This window comes from Aulonocara sp. 'chitande type north' Nkhata Bay, linkage group LG6, assembly GCF_057382095.1.
Source record: "Aulonocara sp. 'chitande type north' Nkhata Bay isolate Kocher_YH1m ecotype deep benthic linkage group LG6, A_spYH_male_GT1.1, whole genome shotgun sequence".
Lineage (NCBI taxonomy): Eukaryota > Metazoa > Chordata > Actinopteri > Cichliformes > Cichlidae > Aulonocara > Aulonocara sp. 'chitande type north' Nkhata Bay.
Genome location: NC_141349.1, coordinates 18,012,353 through 18,031,609, shown reverse-complemented (window position 1 = coordinate 18,031,609; position 19,257 = coordinate 18,012,353). Strand labels below are relative to the sequence as shown.

The 19,257-nt window shown below is 39.9% G+C and overlaps 1 protein-coding gene across 7 annotated transcripts in view; it reads right to left on the bottom strand.

Moving 5' to 3' along the window:
- The window catches only part of fbxw7 (F-box and WD repeat domain containing 7), a 134,086-nt gene that overhangs the window by 82,983 nt on the left and 31,846 nt on the right, over positions 1-19,257 (bottom strand). Inside the window, exon 1 of one of the 7 annotated variants that reach the window (XM_086295369.1) lies at positions 10,189-10,856. The exons of the other annotated variants lie outside the window; for them this stretch is intronic. Coding sequence (XP_086151495.1) covers positions 10,189-10,341 — 153 coding nt within the window. The 5' untranslated portion in view covers positions 10,342-10,856. Of the gene's footprint in view, positions 1-10,188; positions 10,857-19,257 lie in introns of those variants that run through there. 7 annotated transcript variants of the gene reach the window in all.

Below are 19,257 nucleotides of genomic sequence, written 5' to 3'. Positions count from 1 at the left end.
ATACAAAACAGAAAGAAAAAAATGCAACTTTAAGCTTGACAGGAACAGATCAAGACGTCTGAAGACCATCAGCACCACTTTCTTTGAGCAAATGAAATAAAAATGCATTTGTTTGGATCGTACAGGGTAAACCTGGCCAGAAATACTATTGCGCTTGATGCCTAGAAGTGGGACAAACCATCAGCATTACAATATGTCATAATGCTTTCTGCTATGATGGGACTATTGACAGGCTGGCTCCATGTATTGATGATTTTATTAAAACATGCAAGGACTTAATGCATTTCCCTGCTAGTCTGACCTACCAGACTCACTACCTCATGATACTTCTTGATTGATCCCATCAAATGAAAGATGATAAAGTGACTAAAGTTATTAAAGATGACGTAAGGAAGAAATGCACAGTGGGGAAACAGACTAATAAATTGAACGTTCATGTTAAAACTGAACAATTATAGGACACTGACAAACTGACAGCACCATGAAATTATCACATTCATCATATCTGTATTTTTATACCTTTTTACAGCCATCATCATCTTATCACAGTGTTTCAACTTTTTCCTGTCGTGTCGTTTTACTGATCATCCTTCTATGTACTTTCTTCTATTGAGGGCTTGCGGTTCATCTTTGTTTATCTTAGACAACCATTCACCCTCACATTCAAACCCATGTCCAATTTTAAAAAAACCAAAAACAAACAAATAATCTAACCCCACTAACTGCATGTCTTTAGACTGTGGGAGTACCTGATCTGAAACCACCCACGTGCACACAGAGAGAAGGAATATATGCCGTACAGAAAGGTCCCAGGCAGATAGATAGTGGATTCACACCCACTGCACTGCCCTTTTTACTTGATTAACCATTTTAAAAAATAAAAATGGAAAAAAGTCAGTTCAACAACATCACCAAACCTGGTTGTTCATTTTTTTTTTATTTTTTTTTTTATAGAAAATATTATTTAAGTTAGTTTCACTTTGTATTTGGTTATCCTTACCAAATACAAAAGTGGCTACTTGCCCTGCCAGTGGGTACTGTTGTGCAGTTTATCTAATACTGCTGAATCATTGCATGAAGAACCATCGCAGGCATCGCATCCATTTGTTTACATCTGGTAATGACTGTGAGAAATAGAGTATAAGTGCAATGTGGATGTTGTGGTAAAAGTGGTGTATGCTACCAGCCAAGGCTTCCCCTTTAAAATGACGTCCTTCTGGGACCTTGTTCTCTCCCCCTGTTGCAAGAGTCTGAGAACCATGAAGCTGCTGTGAAGCACATGCCAGTGACCCTGATCGAATTCCAGGAAGATGTGTAGACAGGTCCAAGATGACAGGACAGTTTAAATTTAAGACAAGATCTGCTTTTTGGCGATATTATACTGACAAAGTCATTAAATAAAAGTTCTGCTATGCGAGTCATTTAAAGGATGACTGATTAAAACAGTTAAAGCAATCGCACATGGCCCTGTGGTAGCCAGTCCCGAAGCTATCCCACCTCTTACCCAGTGACAGCGGTGACAGTCTCCAAATCCTGAACTGGATAAGAGGTTAGGAGGATGTGTAGATAGATAATATACAATTAGGACAACAATTACTGGAAACAATGACTGTGTATTGTGAATGAATAACTTGGTAAACTTGGTAAATGAACAATGAAGAACAGAAAAGCAAGTGCAAAAAAAGGCTCTTGAGATAAACCATTAGTCACTCCGAGCTTTCAAAATTAAACAAAAACAAGATGCAGTAATGGGTGAAATGAGCTTTTAGCGCTTAAACCGAGGTGACAAACCTTCTGCATGGGCCACCAAATGAACACCCACAGCAGAGCCAAATTAAAATTAGATTGTGGATCATGATTACACTCCAAAAGATTAACAACCTTTTGACCAGATTCACCCTACATCATTTCAAAACTTTCAAAACAATGACTGCCTTTTTATTTTGATAAGAACTCCGAGCACTTACATTCAAGTATTCAAGGTAAACTAACCCAACAAACACATTTTACTGTGACCAAGTGTGTGGTAAGAAAGGATTATACAAGTAAAGGTAAGTGGGACGTGCGACTTGTGGATTTGCCTCATGCAAGTGGTAGTAGGTTGAGTAAGTAGCATGCAAATCAGCCTCCATCTTTAGACCTTAGTATCAGTGACACATGTGCAGCTCTGAGACAAACTGCAAGTTTATTCTTGCAAACATACAAACTGTGCATGCATTAAAAGGTGGGCGTGAACAAGAAAGCAAAAACAAAGGCAAGTACAAGGTACTCGCAAGTGTATCATGAAGCAGTTAAAATATCATAGCTAAACCAAGCTACTTTCCTGCTACCAATACAGTAGAGCTACAGATACGATGCACAACCACAGAGGGAAAACAGGTCAGTTACAAGCTGTGCAGCAGTTTGCTGTCTGACATATGAGGTCCTCTGTTCCCTACTGACACTACACAGTCTAAAGGGAAGTTTTTATTTTGTTAAATGGCACATAAGCTTTGTCAATGTAGCTTAAACCGTCCTTCTATATGCCCACGAGGCCTCTAGCTAATCTTAAGTGTGACAAATTAAGAATCAGTGATGCATACTGCACTTCCAAATCTTCTCGATGCGCAAAACGAGTGATGAGAAGTATTTTGGGGACGCTCACATGCTTTATCTGCTTCAGTTCATACCAACTGCTTTGACCTTGAGGAAAAAGTCACTGGTCCCTTTGTAAGGCTCGTCTTCCTCTTTGCTGCATAGTCCCAACGCTGTGGTGGGAAGCATTAGACCTATCTCAGATTGCACAGCCCACCCCACACACACACACCCCATGGGACTGCCAGTTCATTTCTGTGAGCTCAGAAGAGGAAGGCTATGAATAGCTGAAGTTGTTCCTGCCTTTTACCGGAATGGCCAAGATTCAGCAATTAGTGTCCAACTTGAAATTGGTTATGGAGGTGACAAAGGCTGACAGGAAGACGAGGGAGGGAAATAAAGACAAGATGTGGTAAATATGTGTTTTGTTTTTAACCCTGAAGTTTCAGTTCTTGTTCAAAAGCTTAAATATAGGTAGAAGACATGATCAGACCTGCAGCTTGTACAGTTAAAGTCGGTGAAGTGGTGTTTCAATGCAGGTAACAAAGCAGAGAAAGCAGTAACACTTGTAGTGAGCAAAGACTTGCCAAATGGCCTTTCGTATTCACACACAAGTTTCATTCATCAGTTGCTATTCTTAGTCCAGCAAAAGCTGTGAAGTGGACAAAAATAGCTCTGGAAAACTAGTGAGGGCAGGTGTGAATTTGTGGCTCCTGATAGAAAGCCTCTGAGAGCAAATGCACAGAATTGTATCAAGTAGGGCTGGGCCATATCATACCATTCACGGTAATACCGGTATAATGAAACGGGTGAACCAGAATTGGTTTGTAAAAATGCTGCAACTTCAGTGGTGTGGAACTGGTTTAGCTTTCGTCCGTCAGATACACAACAAAGCACTATTTTTGGTAGAGCATGCTAGCGGGCCGTCGTTATTACCGTGTTTTTTTGGAAAATACGGCACACTTAAAATCAATCCTTTGATTTTTCTGAAAATCGACAGTGTCCCTTATAATCCTGTGTGCCTTATGTATGAATTCTGGTTGTGTTTACTGACCTCGAAACGATTTTATGTGGTACACGGCGCTCGAAAATCTGTCAAATGTTTGAGTACGACTTTGCTAAGCTACGAACCCGCACCACTTGATGGATTGTCGGAGCATTACGGCTATCGTAGGCAGGAGCCTCGCAGAGTGATAAGTACTGTTCTTCAACATAATATTACCGTATTGTTTTTAAGTTTTGTGGATATTATACATGGTTATGCTGAGGATATGTTGTCCAATTTCCACTAGAAATGCCTTTTGGTTAAACTGTCAGCAAGGAATTTGCATTTTCACTGTAAATTTTTTATATAACTTTAATGCACATAATAAACAGCTGCTTGTTTAAATGAAAATACATTGATGGGGGGTTTTTTTTGCACTAATAAAGTTGTGGAGTTGTAAAGTATTTTGTCTAGTGTCAATTATATCGTCAGTTATATCGTTATCGCAAATTTTCAAATGTATATCATGATAAATATTTTTGGTCATATCGCCCTGCTCTAGTATCAAGATTGTTATGAGATTATGATCACAAAAAACACACACTTGGTTTAGAGACAGATGAACAGCTTTGTTCATGATTTAAAAGCCACCTAACACGCCCCAAACTTTCCTAGAATGAAACATCATTTGGTGCATCAGTCCTGTGACGTCTCAGACCAAAGAGAAAATTAAAGATAATCTTAGGAGTCCCTCTTTCACACAACTCCTTTGAGCTTTAGCCGCAATGATGCAGTTCTGAGATGCTATGGACCATTTTAGCATCATTTAGTTCACAGTTTGTCCTCCAGCTTTCAAACTTCACTAATCTGACACAGCAGCTAGTTTGTGGAACAACAAAAAAAGAGAGGGAGGGAGGGAGAGCAAAGATAAGCACACCACTGGCAGATGAACATTTTCCATCCCTCTCTTAATCTGTTAAGACCCAAAAGACAGGTAAGAAGTCAGTATTGTCTGCTGTGTTATTTTGCTACGACTGGAAGTGAACTGTCTGATTACACATAATATGTAGGAAAACAACAACGTTATCTGATGCCCTCAAGTGGAAGAATATCCTGTCTGTATTTACTGCTATTGCCATCTATAGTGTGGTGTGCCACTTAAGACCGCATCTATTTAATTGGGCCCTAAAGCACGTTACTTTAGGGACTGATATTCTTGCATCATTTCCTATTTCAGCCTTACAGATATAAATTACTGTAAATCGTGATGCATTTAAGAAACTTACAGAAGAAAGTTTTAAGGGCCATTTCCTGAGCTAAGATAAATGCTCCAACTGAGACTTTGCAGTCCGACAGACCTTTTGGCCTCATTTTATTTATCTTGTTCCATATTCATGTGAGACTGAGAAACAGTATCGCATTAAAAGTTAAACAAGCAAAGAAACAAATAGGTTTCAGTGTGGTTAGTAAAGGTCCACAAGTATATAGTGAGATATTAAAAAGGAAGTCAAAAAACAAAATAAAACAATTCCATGTAGACTTATGAAAATAGGCACTTTACTATTGCCAACCGTGTGTTTCTATTTGTTGTATGACATTATAGGCAATCTCAAGAGTGATGAAATGTACTTGGACATAAACAAGATGTATAAAACATCTAAAACTTATTAGTCCAATTTGTTTGAAAAGACGATTATTCCATTTCATGTACACATTTCATAATTTCTCTGACTGCGGTGCAAATAAAGTAAATTACTAAATTTAATTTCAATCCTACTTTTATGGAAAATGATTCATCCATTTGTTATAAGGCTTACAATGTGTGCTCAGCAGTTTGCAGTTCCTTTAAAGGAAAATGTTTATTTGATCACCTGCTGAATTTATAACTTTGGTCACTTTCAAAGAAATTGAGGGTCTAATTTTTATGGTAGTTTCATTTTAATGGAGATAGAATAGAAACAGAAATTTTTAATAAAAATCCAGAAATGAAAAAAAGTTAAAATTTGATTTGCATTTCATTGAGTAAATTAAATATTTGATCTCCAAGCAAATCATGACTCAGTACTTGGAGAAACCCTTGTTGGCAATTCACAGCTGTAAGACGTTTCTTGTAGTTGGTCACCAGGTTTGCACACCTCGCAGGATGTATTCTGGTCCACTCCTCTTTCCAGAAACTCAATCTTTCAGGTTTCTTGGCTGCCACTTAACTCAAAGCTTCACCTCCATCCACAAATTTTCTACAAGACTGAGGTCAGGAGACTGGCACGACCACTCCATGGCCTTAATGTGCTTCTTTAGACACACCTTTGTTGACTTTCTGGTATGTTTTGGGTCATTGTCATGCTGGAGATCTGTCCACCGACTAATCTCCAGTGAGTCGGTGCAGTAAAATCACCCTGTACCCTTAGCAGACAAACAGCCCTGAAGCAAAATGGTTCTACCTCTGTGCTTAACTGTGGGGATGGTGTGTTTTCCTTCCTCCAAACACAGGAGGTCAAGTTACAAGTAGGACTAGGCAACATGACCAGGCAATATGACCCAAACTTCATATCTCGATATTCTTTAGCTGGATGGCGATATACATCTCGATATTTCTTTAAAGCCATAAAGTAAGAACAAAAAGAGTTCTTAGTCAAAGCTGTGTCCCAAATCTCACATAGGCACTTTTATTAAGATACAGTGTAGATATACAAGAAAAAAAACTTACTCAGAAATAAATGATCAGCATTTATTAAATAATAATGATCCATAAATAAAATAAAAATGTTATTTTTGTGCATAACAAAAAGCTCACAATTGTGCAGTCAAAATGTAAACTAAAAGACGCAGAGCATAATAACAAAGACTCTGTTCCCAAGTTCTACTGCGTGACTGGCAGCCTTGAGTTTGAAATAGTCTTTGTAACCATGTCTCTTAACAGGTGCCATTTGTGGTCCTCATACACACACAATACGGTAATATTACGCTGAAGCAGAGTACGTCTTACTCCGCGAGGCTCCTCGGTAGCCGTAATGCTCCAACAATCCTTTAAGCAGTGCAGCTCCGTAGCTTACCAAAGTCGTACCAAAACATTTTTTGAAAGCGCTGTGTACCACATAAAATCTGTTCGTGGTCAGTAAGCACAACCAGAATTCATACATAAGGCACACTGTCGATTTTTAAGAAAATGAAAGGATTTTAGGCGTCAACGCGTTAGCTTGTTAACGCGCTGACGCCGTCCAGCCCTACGCACGGGGTGATCCGTGGTAACTCCGTAACAGATTTGCCCCGTTAATGCAGTTATGGCGTTAACGTCACAGTGACAACACTAAAATAGTAATCTCCAATTGTTTTCTTTTTACCGACCAGCTCCTCTTTGATAGCTGCCGTGTCCATCTTGTCGTTGCCTACAGGTGAAGTGATGGGGGAGGGGGAGTTGTGTTCAGTGAAGGAGAGAGGCGAGGCAGAGTAACGCAGCGTAGAGACAAAAGTGGACGAAAGAGAGGCAAACTTGCAGCTCCACCAGTATAGTTATAACGTAACGTAGACTATATTAATATAAACGGTATTGTCACATCTCATATCTCGTATAAAAATATATCAATATATTTAAAAACTCGATATATCGCCCAGTCCTAGTTACAAGACTTCACTCCATTACATAGGCATAATCCCAATGGTGTTCTTGGTGACTGCGGGCCCAACTGCCTTCAGATCATTAACAATCCTGTGCAGCTTTGGGCCAATCCACCACCACTCTCATAATCATCCTCATCCCCTGAGGTAAGATCTTGCTTGGAACTTCAGACCAAAGGTGATTGGTTATCATTTTATATTTTTCCTAGTACCAAATAATCGAACCAGCAGTTGTCACCTTCTCACCAAGCTTCCTGCTGATGGTCTTGTAACACATTAAAGCCTTGTGCAGGTCTACAATCTTGCCCCTGACATCCTTTGACAGCCCTTTTTGTCTCACCCATGGTGGTGGAGAGGTTGGAATAGAAGAAACTGATTGTGGACAGGTGTGTTTCATACACAAATTGATTGTAGTTTGTGTGCCACATGAGCATGGACATCCCTGGTCTCAATCTGTGGGAGCCCAAATTGTGTTTAGGCTGTAGTGAATGTCGCTCAATAACATGCAAATCATTCAAATTAAAACTATTTAATTTTTTTTGTTTGTTTTAATGGGATTTGATCTGTATAGACATCCAGGCAGTCACTGAGTACAGCTACTGGTTGGGGAAGGGTTAGGGATTTTTATTCTGTATGCTGTTCCAAGTTGACACCACATAGATGAAGCTTCAGCTGTGGTACACACAGACATTACTTGAGTCTCAGTGCACAAACTCAACATTTAGACTCAACAGCAAAGGCATGCCATCTTCTCTTGGATGGATTTGGACCATTCTCTAGCTCCTGTGACGGGGTGGACAGGTATGCATTAACTCTGTCAGTGTAGCCAGCCAACACTCCTGCCCCACCACACAGCCTGCATCTAAACTCGTTTCCTCCGGCTATAGAAATAAACCAAGAACACACTGAAACCTTGTGTTTGAGCTACACTATAACAGCCGAGTGTTGTGTGTTAAAACAGCTACAGCATTCAAATGACTGCCGAATCAAACTAAAAACCCCAAAGCAGACTGAGCTGCAGTCCAGTCCCAGTTCTAATATGTGGATGCCAGAAGTAGGAAATTTGAAATTGGCTGTAAATGTATTTTCTCAATAATTTCTAGGGTAGTCCCGGGCCAATATGCAATGCAAGTTCAATAAATGCATGTTAATTGTTCATCACGACTCATTAGGCCTGAATGCCCTTTGGGCAGTCTTTATTAAATTTAAAAAAAAAAAAAAAAAAAAAAAAAGGTGTAGGTCTTAAATCATCTTGTCCAGTGTTAAAGAAACATACATTAAATTTCAAAAATACAGTTCATGGTCTTTAAAACTAAATCCTTAGCAGGGATTTAAACTACAAATAGCAGGGTAAGCCTCAAAATGCTACTTAAGCTGTAGAAAAGTATTTTGTTCCGCAGTCATTACAAATGTAATGCGTTGAATTTTCAATAACAATGACATAATTCATGTTAACTTGCACAGAGTATATCTGTGTTTGATAAAGGTTTTGAAAACTAAAAAACAGTGAATTATTTCCAGTTTTGATAAAGTGAAAAATCTGTCCTAAGCTGGAGGGGGGGGGGGAATCATTTCAACGCCAGTGGATTTATCTACGAGACAAACCATGTTGGGAATAAGGAAACAAAATTAGAAGACTGAGCTCAACTTCAAATTGGAGCAATAAATCACACTGAACTGACTTTAACAGTTCCAGTGTCAGGGAAATATTGGTTGTTCAGACAACATCGCAGATGCAGCTGAAGATCTAGCAAAATGTGGCACCGCATAGTGACTTTGCCCAAATTAAACTGCATTAACAGAAGGAGATTAGCAAAGATGGACCAGACCAATATTATAAAAGCTGAAGGACACATTCTGCCTCTAGACTGCAACATGTAACACAAAACCTTGTGAGCCTTAAAAGAGTGACGTTTCCAATTATTAATCCTTTGAGATAAGAAACGCAATATTTGGGATGGTTTCTTGTAATCCTATAAATACACAGCGTTTGTTGAAACATCTTTCCCCTTCAGTTCGATGCAGAAGCAATTAATCAATGTCTCTATTTTGAGCTGGTGCCCTGTGATGTCTGAGGAAAAAGTGAAACTCAAGTCCTTGAGCTGCTAGATTGGAGGGATATCATCTCCCCACATTCATTTCCACAGCAAAATGTTTCATTTTATGTCAGTGCTTTCCTCTGGAAAACAATGACTTCTGTTCAACATAAGGGATATTAAGGCTTTGTCTATAAGCACTGCACGTACTCTAAAATCGTCACTCATTACCTCTCTTTCATTTGAATTGTTGCCATGCAACAGCTCAATAATACCACAACATTTTCCTTTGTGGATTTTTTTTCTTAAATCATTACTCATGAGAGCATAAATCTTCTTGGAAACCAAGAGAATCAATCTCCTCTGCTTGTGAGAATGGCCAACTGCCAGGAAGACTCTGGAAGGGGCTAAAATTCCCATTCAGTGCCAGCTTACTACTAAAACAATCGTGTGCACAACAAGCAGGGAAGCAGAGGGAACCCTAGAAGCTACAGCCATGCGACAGAAACCTGCATTAAAGTAAAGTCAAACACTCGTCACACACAGCCGAATGTGAAAGGGCACTCAGACGTGTGCACAGTCTTGTTTGGCTTTTATTTGTTCCATTAGAAAAAGCTTTTTCTCCAACAGGGAGGGGGGTAGCAGCAATCACTGTAAACCACATGCAGACTGAAGGCATCCATTTAAGTGACTGTGCACCCTGCTAGCAAGTCTACTGTTGTCAAGGCAGCAAGACATCCATTAAATCACCTGGTTCCATTAGAGAATCAATTACTGTGCCGCTTTCCTTGGTTGCACAGTTCTTATACCTGAAAAATCATTTCAGACAACCAAAGCAGATACACAAGGACACTACGCTTCACCACCCTCATATGCTGCCAGGACCTATATGGTTCTTGAATTGCTCACAAAGAGCACAATTCCAGTGTCTCCGGACACATGACGTGGCTGTGTCAATGGAAGCTGGCACACTATTACCTTTGGTCGAGGTGGGCAGGCAGTGGCCAGTCGCTGCAGCTGTTCTGAAGTGTGGCTGCAGGAGAGGAGATCTGAGCAGCAAGCTGTGCGGCCCAGTCTCTTCATCAGAGAGGAGATGATGCTGCAGCCACAGCCACACATCGACTTGCTCATTAGTAGCCTGGCTGTTCTGGGGTGTGTAGAAAAGAGACTAGCTGTGAGCCGCAGCCACTTCCTGGTCCTTTCTGAATCCCCTCAGTTGTCCTCAAAGCTGATGCCTTTGCTGTACTGTGTTCCACATGGCACTAATCCACAGGTACTCCCGCCAGAGATAAGGCTGGTTTTAGTAAAAATACAGATGCTGCGGCTCACCTTAATCCACAGTGAAGGTACTTGAGTTGGGAAGTACAGTTTGTCGGTCCATTTCCCTTGTGATTGCTTCCCACTTACTCCACTCCCTCTGCTGTACTTCTATCTCTGAACAACACGCCTCCTGCTCTAGTCTCCCTCCCCCTTTTTTTTTTTTTTTTTTTTTGCCAAACTCACTTCCATCCACAGAACACCTTATTTTGGCTGCAAATAATACACCGGACGCAGTGTCTGACACTACTCCCCTCTGTCTCTCACAATTTCCATCCGTTTCTTTCCATTCCCTTCACTGCCTTCGACTGCTGTGCAATGAGGATGCTATCCCCGACAAGGCTGTTGCCACCACTGTGCACCCCACCACCACCTCCTCCTCCAGCGGTAAGCCACTCAGACTGAGCTCCTCCAACTTGCCGATTAAAATGTTTTTCCTCATATGACATTCGAGCTCCGAGTTGCTCCATTAATTGAGGAAGCAGTGGACTGAATATTATAAGAAATCCAAGCCACTCAGCAAGCACCAGGAGGACTGATAAGCAGGATACAGTCAGGATGCGGTGGGGGAGGGGTCCAGCGTTTAGGAGACAATAACGGTGGAGGCAGGATTATTATGGTGGGTGATAAACTGTAACTGTGGTCAGCTTGCTGCTGATGATCACTGTAACAATGAAGGAAATAAAGAGCTGAAAATCTTCAGTGTGACAGTTACTTTAACTGATGAAGAAAAACTAAAGAGGAACTCTGCAATCTGTTGTTATTTTGCTCCACTGCAGTAATTTAGTTATTAAGCTTGTAATGGAGCAACTAATAGAGCACAGTTTTACATGGCACATGCCACCTGCACACACCTAGTTTAAACACCTGCAGCATATTCAATATACATCCTTTTTAATTCCCTTGTGTCTCATGTCCCAGCTTTGTTGAACCCACACATTCCCCGCTCACCTCATCACAGATGCTCAACCTGTGGAATCTGTGCTCAGGGACAACCTGCACATTATTCAGCACTCAAGCTAATAGTTATCAGAGCTCATAAAGCCTGAGCTCCTTGAAAGTGGGAAAAACAACGAATGGGAGGGGCGGGATGAACAGCAAGACAAAGACAGATGCACAATAAAATGAGACTGGGCCCCTTTTGAAGGACCAACAATAGCTTTCTATTAATGGCACACAGTGTTATACAACTAGAAATCACCAACATCAAAGACAGTGAAAGAGGGAGAAATTTGTCAAGCCAAGAATATGCTAATAATGACCACCAAGAGTAGTTATGCTTAATTAAGTGCCAACATATGTCAACACAGGCTACTGCAGCCCATAGCTGTCCAAGCTTCACATCAGCTAATTAGAGGAACTGAACTGGACCTCTCAAACGTTTATATATTGGTGGGGATTTTTGAATCTGAATATTTTATGAATCCCAGGAGTAAACAGCTTTGCTACATAAGATAGGAAGTTTCAAAATTTAAAAAAAGCGAAAAAGAAAGAAAGACAGAAAAACATTTTTTTAAGTTGTCAAACATGTTAGGGATGGACCAGACCATGCCCTTGGCATGTGACTCAGCACATGAAGTACTTCCTGATATTCAAAGCTTTCCAACACCACCACCAGAGAATCAAGTTCTACACCTACAATGTTACAGGTGATCCTGGTGAGTTCGTAAAGCAGGTTTCTCTTTGCTATTCTCAGTCTACTGCCCCATAACACTACACCATAGAGCAGGGGTGTCGAACTCCAGGCCTCGAGGGCCGGTGTCCTGCAGGTTTTAGATTTCACCCTGGGTCAACACACCTGAGTCAAGTGATCAGGTCATTACCAGGCTTCTGGAGAACTTAAAGATATGTTGAAGAGGTAATTTAGTCAGTTAAATCAGCTGTGTTGGATCAAGGACGCATCTAAACCCTGCAGGACACCGGCCCTAGAGGCCTGGAGTTCAACACCTGTGCCATAGAGGATGGCACTGATGCCCAGCACAGACTCAGAACAGATATTAAAGGGCCTCAGCCATGTCCGAAAACAGAGAGAGCTGTGACCCTTGTTGTCGGAGGGCTTCTGTGTTTTTAGCTTAGTAAAAGCAAAAAGAGACAGCTATTGTTCATATTTACCAGCAGATCTCAGCTCTGTCTCATAACCAACACCTAACATTTGGTACAATCACTAGCAGGAAACTGTAATGAAAGAAAGTGAAAAAATATGTAGCCATAAAAATTACATTTCATATTCAGTAACGACAAATAATATGCAAAGGCTGCACTCTTGGAAGAAATGAGAATGGGTTTTATGAGTTTCATATTAAAACCCAGCAGGAAGAAAATACAAATTCATGACACTCGATCTCCCCAGCCAACCTCAGTTATAACCAATGACTACTAATGCTTTTGTTGAGTTTTGGTGTCATTTCAATTTTAATCCGATGTAAATGTGCTTGTGTGGTCAATATCTTCAAGTGGAGGTTTTCTTCTCTCAAATCATCATCATCATCATCATCATCATCATCATCATCATCGTTAACACAACAACCAGCAAAGCTGTAACCAAAAGATTGCGCCATTTTTGGTGCCTTGGTCAAAGCAGTCACACATGTATTAGATCACCATAAGCATGCTGTGGACCATTCCTGTATTCATTCCCCTACCTGCCTTCTTGTGGTTGATTAGTGAAATCGAAACAAGTATGGCAGCATCAGCAGACTCTCGTTTGTTATATAAAACGCACACAGCTACGCACTGAACAGACTTTACTTCAATATTTAGCAGGAGGTGACGCTTCGCCTTCGTGTCCAATGTCAACTCTCAGTTTGTGCACTGAGCAGTTTTATTTTCCGTGTAAGCAGAACAATTCTGTCCTTCATTTTGTATTGCATTTCAACACACCTTGAAGTAGTACAAACTAGCCTTCACCACAGAGCCCTTAATTTAGCGATGTACAGATCCACTCTACAAATGACTGTTCGTCTCATTTTGTGGGAATACTGCAAAAATGTAAAAACTGTTCCATCTGTTTATTCAATGAGGTGCATCACATTTGATGTACAGCTGTGACCAAGTACGAGCTGTGCCTAACATGAAAAGTTGCTGCAAAGAGAAATGATGAAGCACTTAAAGCTGTTATCAGTGCTCACTGGCACATCTCTGGGCTGTTGATGGGAATGATACTACATAAGACAGCTCACTGTGATTCAATGGCGTAGCTTTCCTCAATCACCGGGTTGCCATCTATCCAAAAACAAACGGCCCATCAGGAGAGAAATGAAACACTCCAAACACAAAAGGCTTTATCTGCAATCATCAGAGACAATCTGTACCAAAAGGTATAACACCATCAGCCCGGAACAAGGAAGCAGGCAAGCGTGCCAACACGTAATGCAGTCACCAACACTGAGGCAGTGTCTGGCAAAATGTAAGCTAAATACATGTGTTTATACTTTTGTTCTCTTCTTGCCCAGGAGTGACAGACAGGGCAGGGTGAAAGGGTGCTCTGTTCATTATTTATGAATATTGCTTTTCACTGTGTCAGCTCACTGCCTCAGTATTGATCTATAAAAGGAGGGTGGCTGCACCACAGCCCAGAATCTCAGACGAAGAAATAACGACAAAGCTTACACACTGCAGCTTTATAGAGCATCTAACTGGCACGTCGGCAGCTCACGGAGCTTTGCATATAACATAGGAAAAATATAACCATGACATGCATGCTAAGAATAAGTGAATATAGTAATTACCAAACAAAGTCTATACTGTACAGAGTTCCATCACGTCCTGCATTGGTGAATCTCCATTCATTTATCTCAATCCAAACCAATCTACACTCTTAAAAAGTCCCATACAATGAAGTGGTATGAGTTTTTTATACTTTGAGGTAGGGCTGTGCGATATGACCAAAAGCTAATATCCCGATATAAGACATGTATCGTCGTTATCGTCCCGATAATGATATAAATCACGAAAATTTAACATTTTCTGTAAATTCTGTGAATCTCGGGCAGCTCGACTTGCATGAAGTGTTTCCAGCTGGGCGTCGAGTACCTGGAGTCGAATGTTTTAACCGATGCATGAAACATGATTACACGGCGTGCTGCGGGTGAAGCTTGTTCTAACGTTTGAATCTAAGATTTATTTTTTAGCACCTGACGGCTCTTTTTTTTTTGCTTATCATCCGTAAACTCTCTACATACTCTTTCAAGTGATTCAGTTTATTTTGAAGTCTCAACGGGATCTTGAGCTTTATTGTGAAAGGTTTATGTGGAAAATAAACAAGCAGACACGCAGTGGCATAAAAACAGGCACTTGTCTGTCCATAGTGTGGTTATATTAACTATAAGAGAAAGAGAGAACGTTAACTAATATAGCCACTACAGTGACCATCAAAATGATGAAAAAAATATTGCCGTAAACAGTTTATTTTGCGACACCACAAAACAAATTATAGCGTAAAATGAAACGATAGACGTTTTTATATTGTCATCCGATATATATCGTTATTTGAGCAGCCCCACTTTGAGGTGTGAAGCATGAGCTACGAAAATCTGAAGTAGCTTACAGCCAGCAGTCTTCCAACCCATGGCAACAAGGTCGCTTCCCCACTTGACAAACCCATTACAGCTCCTCTCTCTTTTCCACAAAGAAACTGGGCAACCAGCAGGAGTTGCACCTGAACTATGCTTCAGTGGGAAATCTACATTGTAACCTGATGTGCCCCTTCCATTGAAATGCAACTACAAGCCAGTCAACACAACAACTGGCCTGTTCAGCACCACCACAGCACTTCCTCTGCATTCCCGGCTACTTTTTTGGACACATCTTTTAAATTTATCAGACACATCTTATTACATTTATTGTTTAAAGAAGTGGAAAAATTAGAGGGACAAACGCTTGCAGTCACCAGTGCTACCTCTCAGCTTCCCAGTAGATAAACGTATGATATCAATTTGAAAATCTTAAATGCCAGGTCAGCCAGGAATGCTGTAGGTCTTTAAACAAAAAAAAAAAAGTGATAAATCTACCTTTCTAGGGAGACGCATGTTAGGTTACGGTGTAGACTAAGGTGTAGGGTTTCAGGGGGATAGCTAAAGTAACTACACATTGCATCAACACAGTTCACAATTACTGTGGTCTGATCATCTCATAATTCACATTTGTCAAATACAACAACTGTGCTGAGAATTTGGCATTTGAAAGTAAAGTGAGAGCTCAGAGAGAAGGATAGCTGCTCCCACTCTTGCTGTAGCTCACCGACCTCTACCTGAAAGTAACGGGTCTGAATTAAAACTCCAAACTCTGAAAGAGTCAATTAGAAGTGTTGCATAAAACCAAGGGTATGCAGACAGGTCCAAAAAAAACAAAAAAAAAAAAACGAGTGATGTGATGTTTTTGTTGAAACTCAGCTGTTCATGGAGCGTACGTAAGAGACATTATGTATGTAAACTAAAGTCTTTTAAAAGCCAATTAATGTATTCTTTTTTCTCCAATTCAGCTTCAACATTTTTACAAAATGCTGCCTTCTGTGAGGTCAAGCACACTAGCGCAGTCTGACCGTTAAATGTAAACACTCTAATGTGGTGTAGACGTTAATGAAGAAACCTAAAGGGCAAAACAAAGACTCCAAAATAACAAAAAACTGAACATTACTCAAGCATTCATGCAACATTATTCATAATACTCAGTGACCAGTCTGAATGATTTAAATCTCTAGGAGTGTACACACACACACACGCCCTTTAAAAAGATCAAATTTGTTGACTAATTATTTCATTGGTTAATCAAGTGGCAAATATGTGATAATTAACATGCTGCCATTAATCTCTTCAAAGCAATTAGTGAAACATTTAAGTGGGCTTGCAAATGATGTCCTTAATTATCCTGCAGTATCCAAATGTTGGCACGCTGAGAAAAAAATTACACTGAAGTCAATCTGTACAATGAAGAACCGACACTCATGCTGAGTTTAGACAGCCACACATCTGTGTGTGTCTCTATAGGTAATGTGATAATACCATACAACAAGCATATCTGACTAAGGATGCAGGCAATCCTTTTTCCTCTGAGTAGGCTGCACTCTAGTGGGCAAAGCCGAAAATATCCAACAGCTGCTGATAAAAAGGCTAATTTAGGATCATTTCTCACTACTTAAGGCTGTGCAAACGCAAACACACAAACCCACACCCCATTAATAACATTCATTCACTCTAGGACAATGAAAACAGACACAGAAAAGTTACAACTTCCTGTCTCCAACACAGGGACATAGGACTTCCTGTTTTGAACAAGGAGTCAAAAGCATGAATAACTGATCAAGAGTTAACCACGCCCTTCAACAGTTAACAGACCCTTACATCAACACCTACTGGTGTTACACGTTTCTACGCAGCTTTACAAGACAAAACAGCACACCAGCAGCTGATTTGTTCATGAACAAACAGGTTTGAGGTATAAGCTTAATCGGTTACTTAAGTTTTATAAATACTTTTATTACAGTTTTCCCATGTCTTGATGGAAATGAATAAATCATTTAAAACTAATAATCCCCATACAGAACTCATTTAAACAACTGGCAAGATAATCACCTCTAACTAAAATCATCTCCAAATTACAAGAAAAGATGAGGCGTTAGTCATGTTACAAGAGGTTAGCTAAATGGATCAATATACGTCTAATTCAACAGACTGCATGGACAAATGTATCAGGACAACTTTAGGGCGTCCATTTTTTTTAAACTGGTTTCATGAAAACAAACATCATCATCATCATCACGTAAGAAAAGTAGCATATAGCTCTTATTTTAATCTCAAGATTTTGTTGCAGATGAGAGATTAAACTTTGGTGTTTTAGGCAATGTTAGTTTTAGTCAAATATTGGGTGTGAAAATAAACAGTGAGTCTGGCCTCATAAAATAGTGACCTATATTACTGTAACACCAAGTTTATCATATTTGATTCACGACGTTTTGAGACCAATGATCATTTTGGGACAATGATAAATTGCCCCCAAATGCTGGATTTAGCAACACTGATTCAAATTCAAACTAATCTGTCAGAAGGTTCAATAAACACTTCAGCTTCAAAAACTCTCATGGTTCAGCCTTTACAGGGTTTAACATATTAGAGAGTCCCGTTAAATAACTTCCCTTCTTTAATGTGAAAAATGAGAGCATTTATTTAAAGATCCAATTGAATCCTTTCTGCTACACTTTCACTCGTTTTATTGGACCTGTGTGACTATCCACAGATACGCACAAAGCCAATTACCAGCAGTGGGTCCCGATTTAAAATGTCACAGCCATTTAAACTTTCTGCATTTCTGAAATGTGCATTAGCAGCAATTTTTACCATCCCTGGCCATCCCTCATCATCATCATTGTGAGAATGCTCTTCTCTGAAGTAGGCAAAAGGCTGTTCTGAATTATTTACAGAGAACGAGTGGGTGAGAGGTGTGGGACTGATTAGGGAGAGACACACAGGATAGTGAAATCTCAGTCCTTCAGTCTGCTTAGGAAGCAGTTTTGCATTTAAATTTAAAGAACCTTTTCAGAAAATGACAGCAGTGTACCTCCTACAGATATTCAGCCGCATAAGGTCAGCTTTTGACGGGAGGCTATTCTTTAATATGCTCAACATAAAAGGCAAAAACTCCTAGCAGGCAAATGCACAGCTCAGTGACTGTTCTACCATCAGAAATAACGATACATCTTTCTTCTGTAGAAATATTTGTCATTTCAGAGTCAAGTTCCTCCTTGATAACAATTCCATCATTCATGAAAAGAGGAAGAGTGTCACATTATTGCACCCATGCACTGATATTTATACAATAAGCCATCTCGTTACCATCACTCAGGCAATCACCACATATTAAATATGCATATGCTTGTTTTATTGTTTTTGTAAAGGTCACCATAGCAAGCATTCACGTCTGGAACAAAAAGCACCAAGTAGCAATACAAACGACAAAGTTAAACTTGAAAGAAAATCCAATCCCAGACCATCAACCTGAATTATTCAAACTCCCTATCAAATGTCCTTTATCCGGTCCATGAGAGCAGAGCAACAGTTTTAGGAGGAAAGACAACGTTAACATTTGGACATTTGAGTGCCAATCCACACTTTAAAAATGCAGCAGTGAGCCAAGCAAGCCTCAGCTATGTGCTATCACTTTACCTTTAATTCACCAGCGCGTGCATGGGATGAATAATTCATGCCTTGCACCACACTCTTGGCTTTATGGAAGAGTCACCCGTACAGCTCAACGCAGAAAACACATTCACATTAACTGGGAGCAATGTGCTAAACACTTTTTTTTTTTTATTAAGTAAAAAAGGTCACACTTGAATGGAGATCAAGGTAAAAAATGATCAATATTTGCATACTTGCATAAGTATTGTTTACTATGACTCAAAAAAGGAGGTCTCACAAAAAATACATTTTTCTGATCATCTGACAAGTTTGCCAATGCTGTTTCTTTTGATTGGGAAAGTTTCCGATAGCCAGAAAGGTTTGACGTGCCGAGCAAACATCAAGTTACTCTGAATTTAAAGATTTTTTATATGAAAGTTAGAGCAGGGCGATATGGCCAAAAACATTTATCACGATATATATTTGAAAATTTGCGATAACGATATAACTGACGATATAATTGATGCGAGACAAAATACAACTTAAAAAGACAACCTTCCATTTATTTTCACTTAAACAAGAAGCTGGTTTTTATGTACATTAAAGCTTCATAAAAATG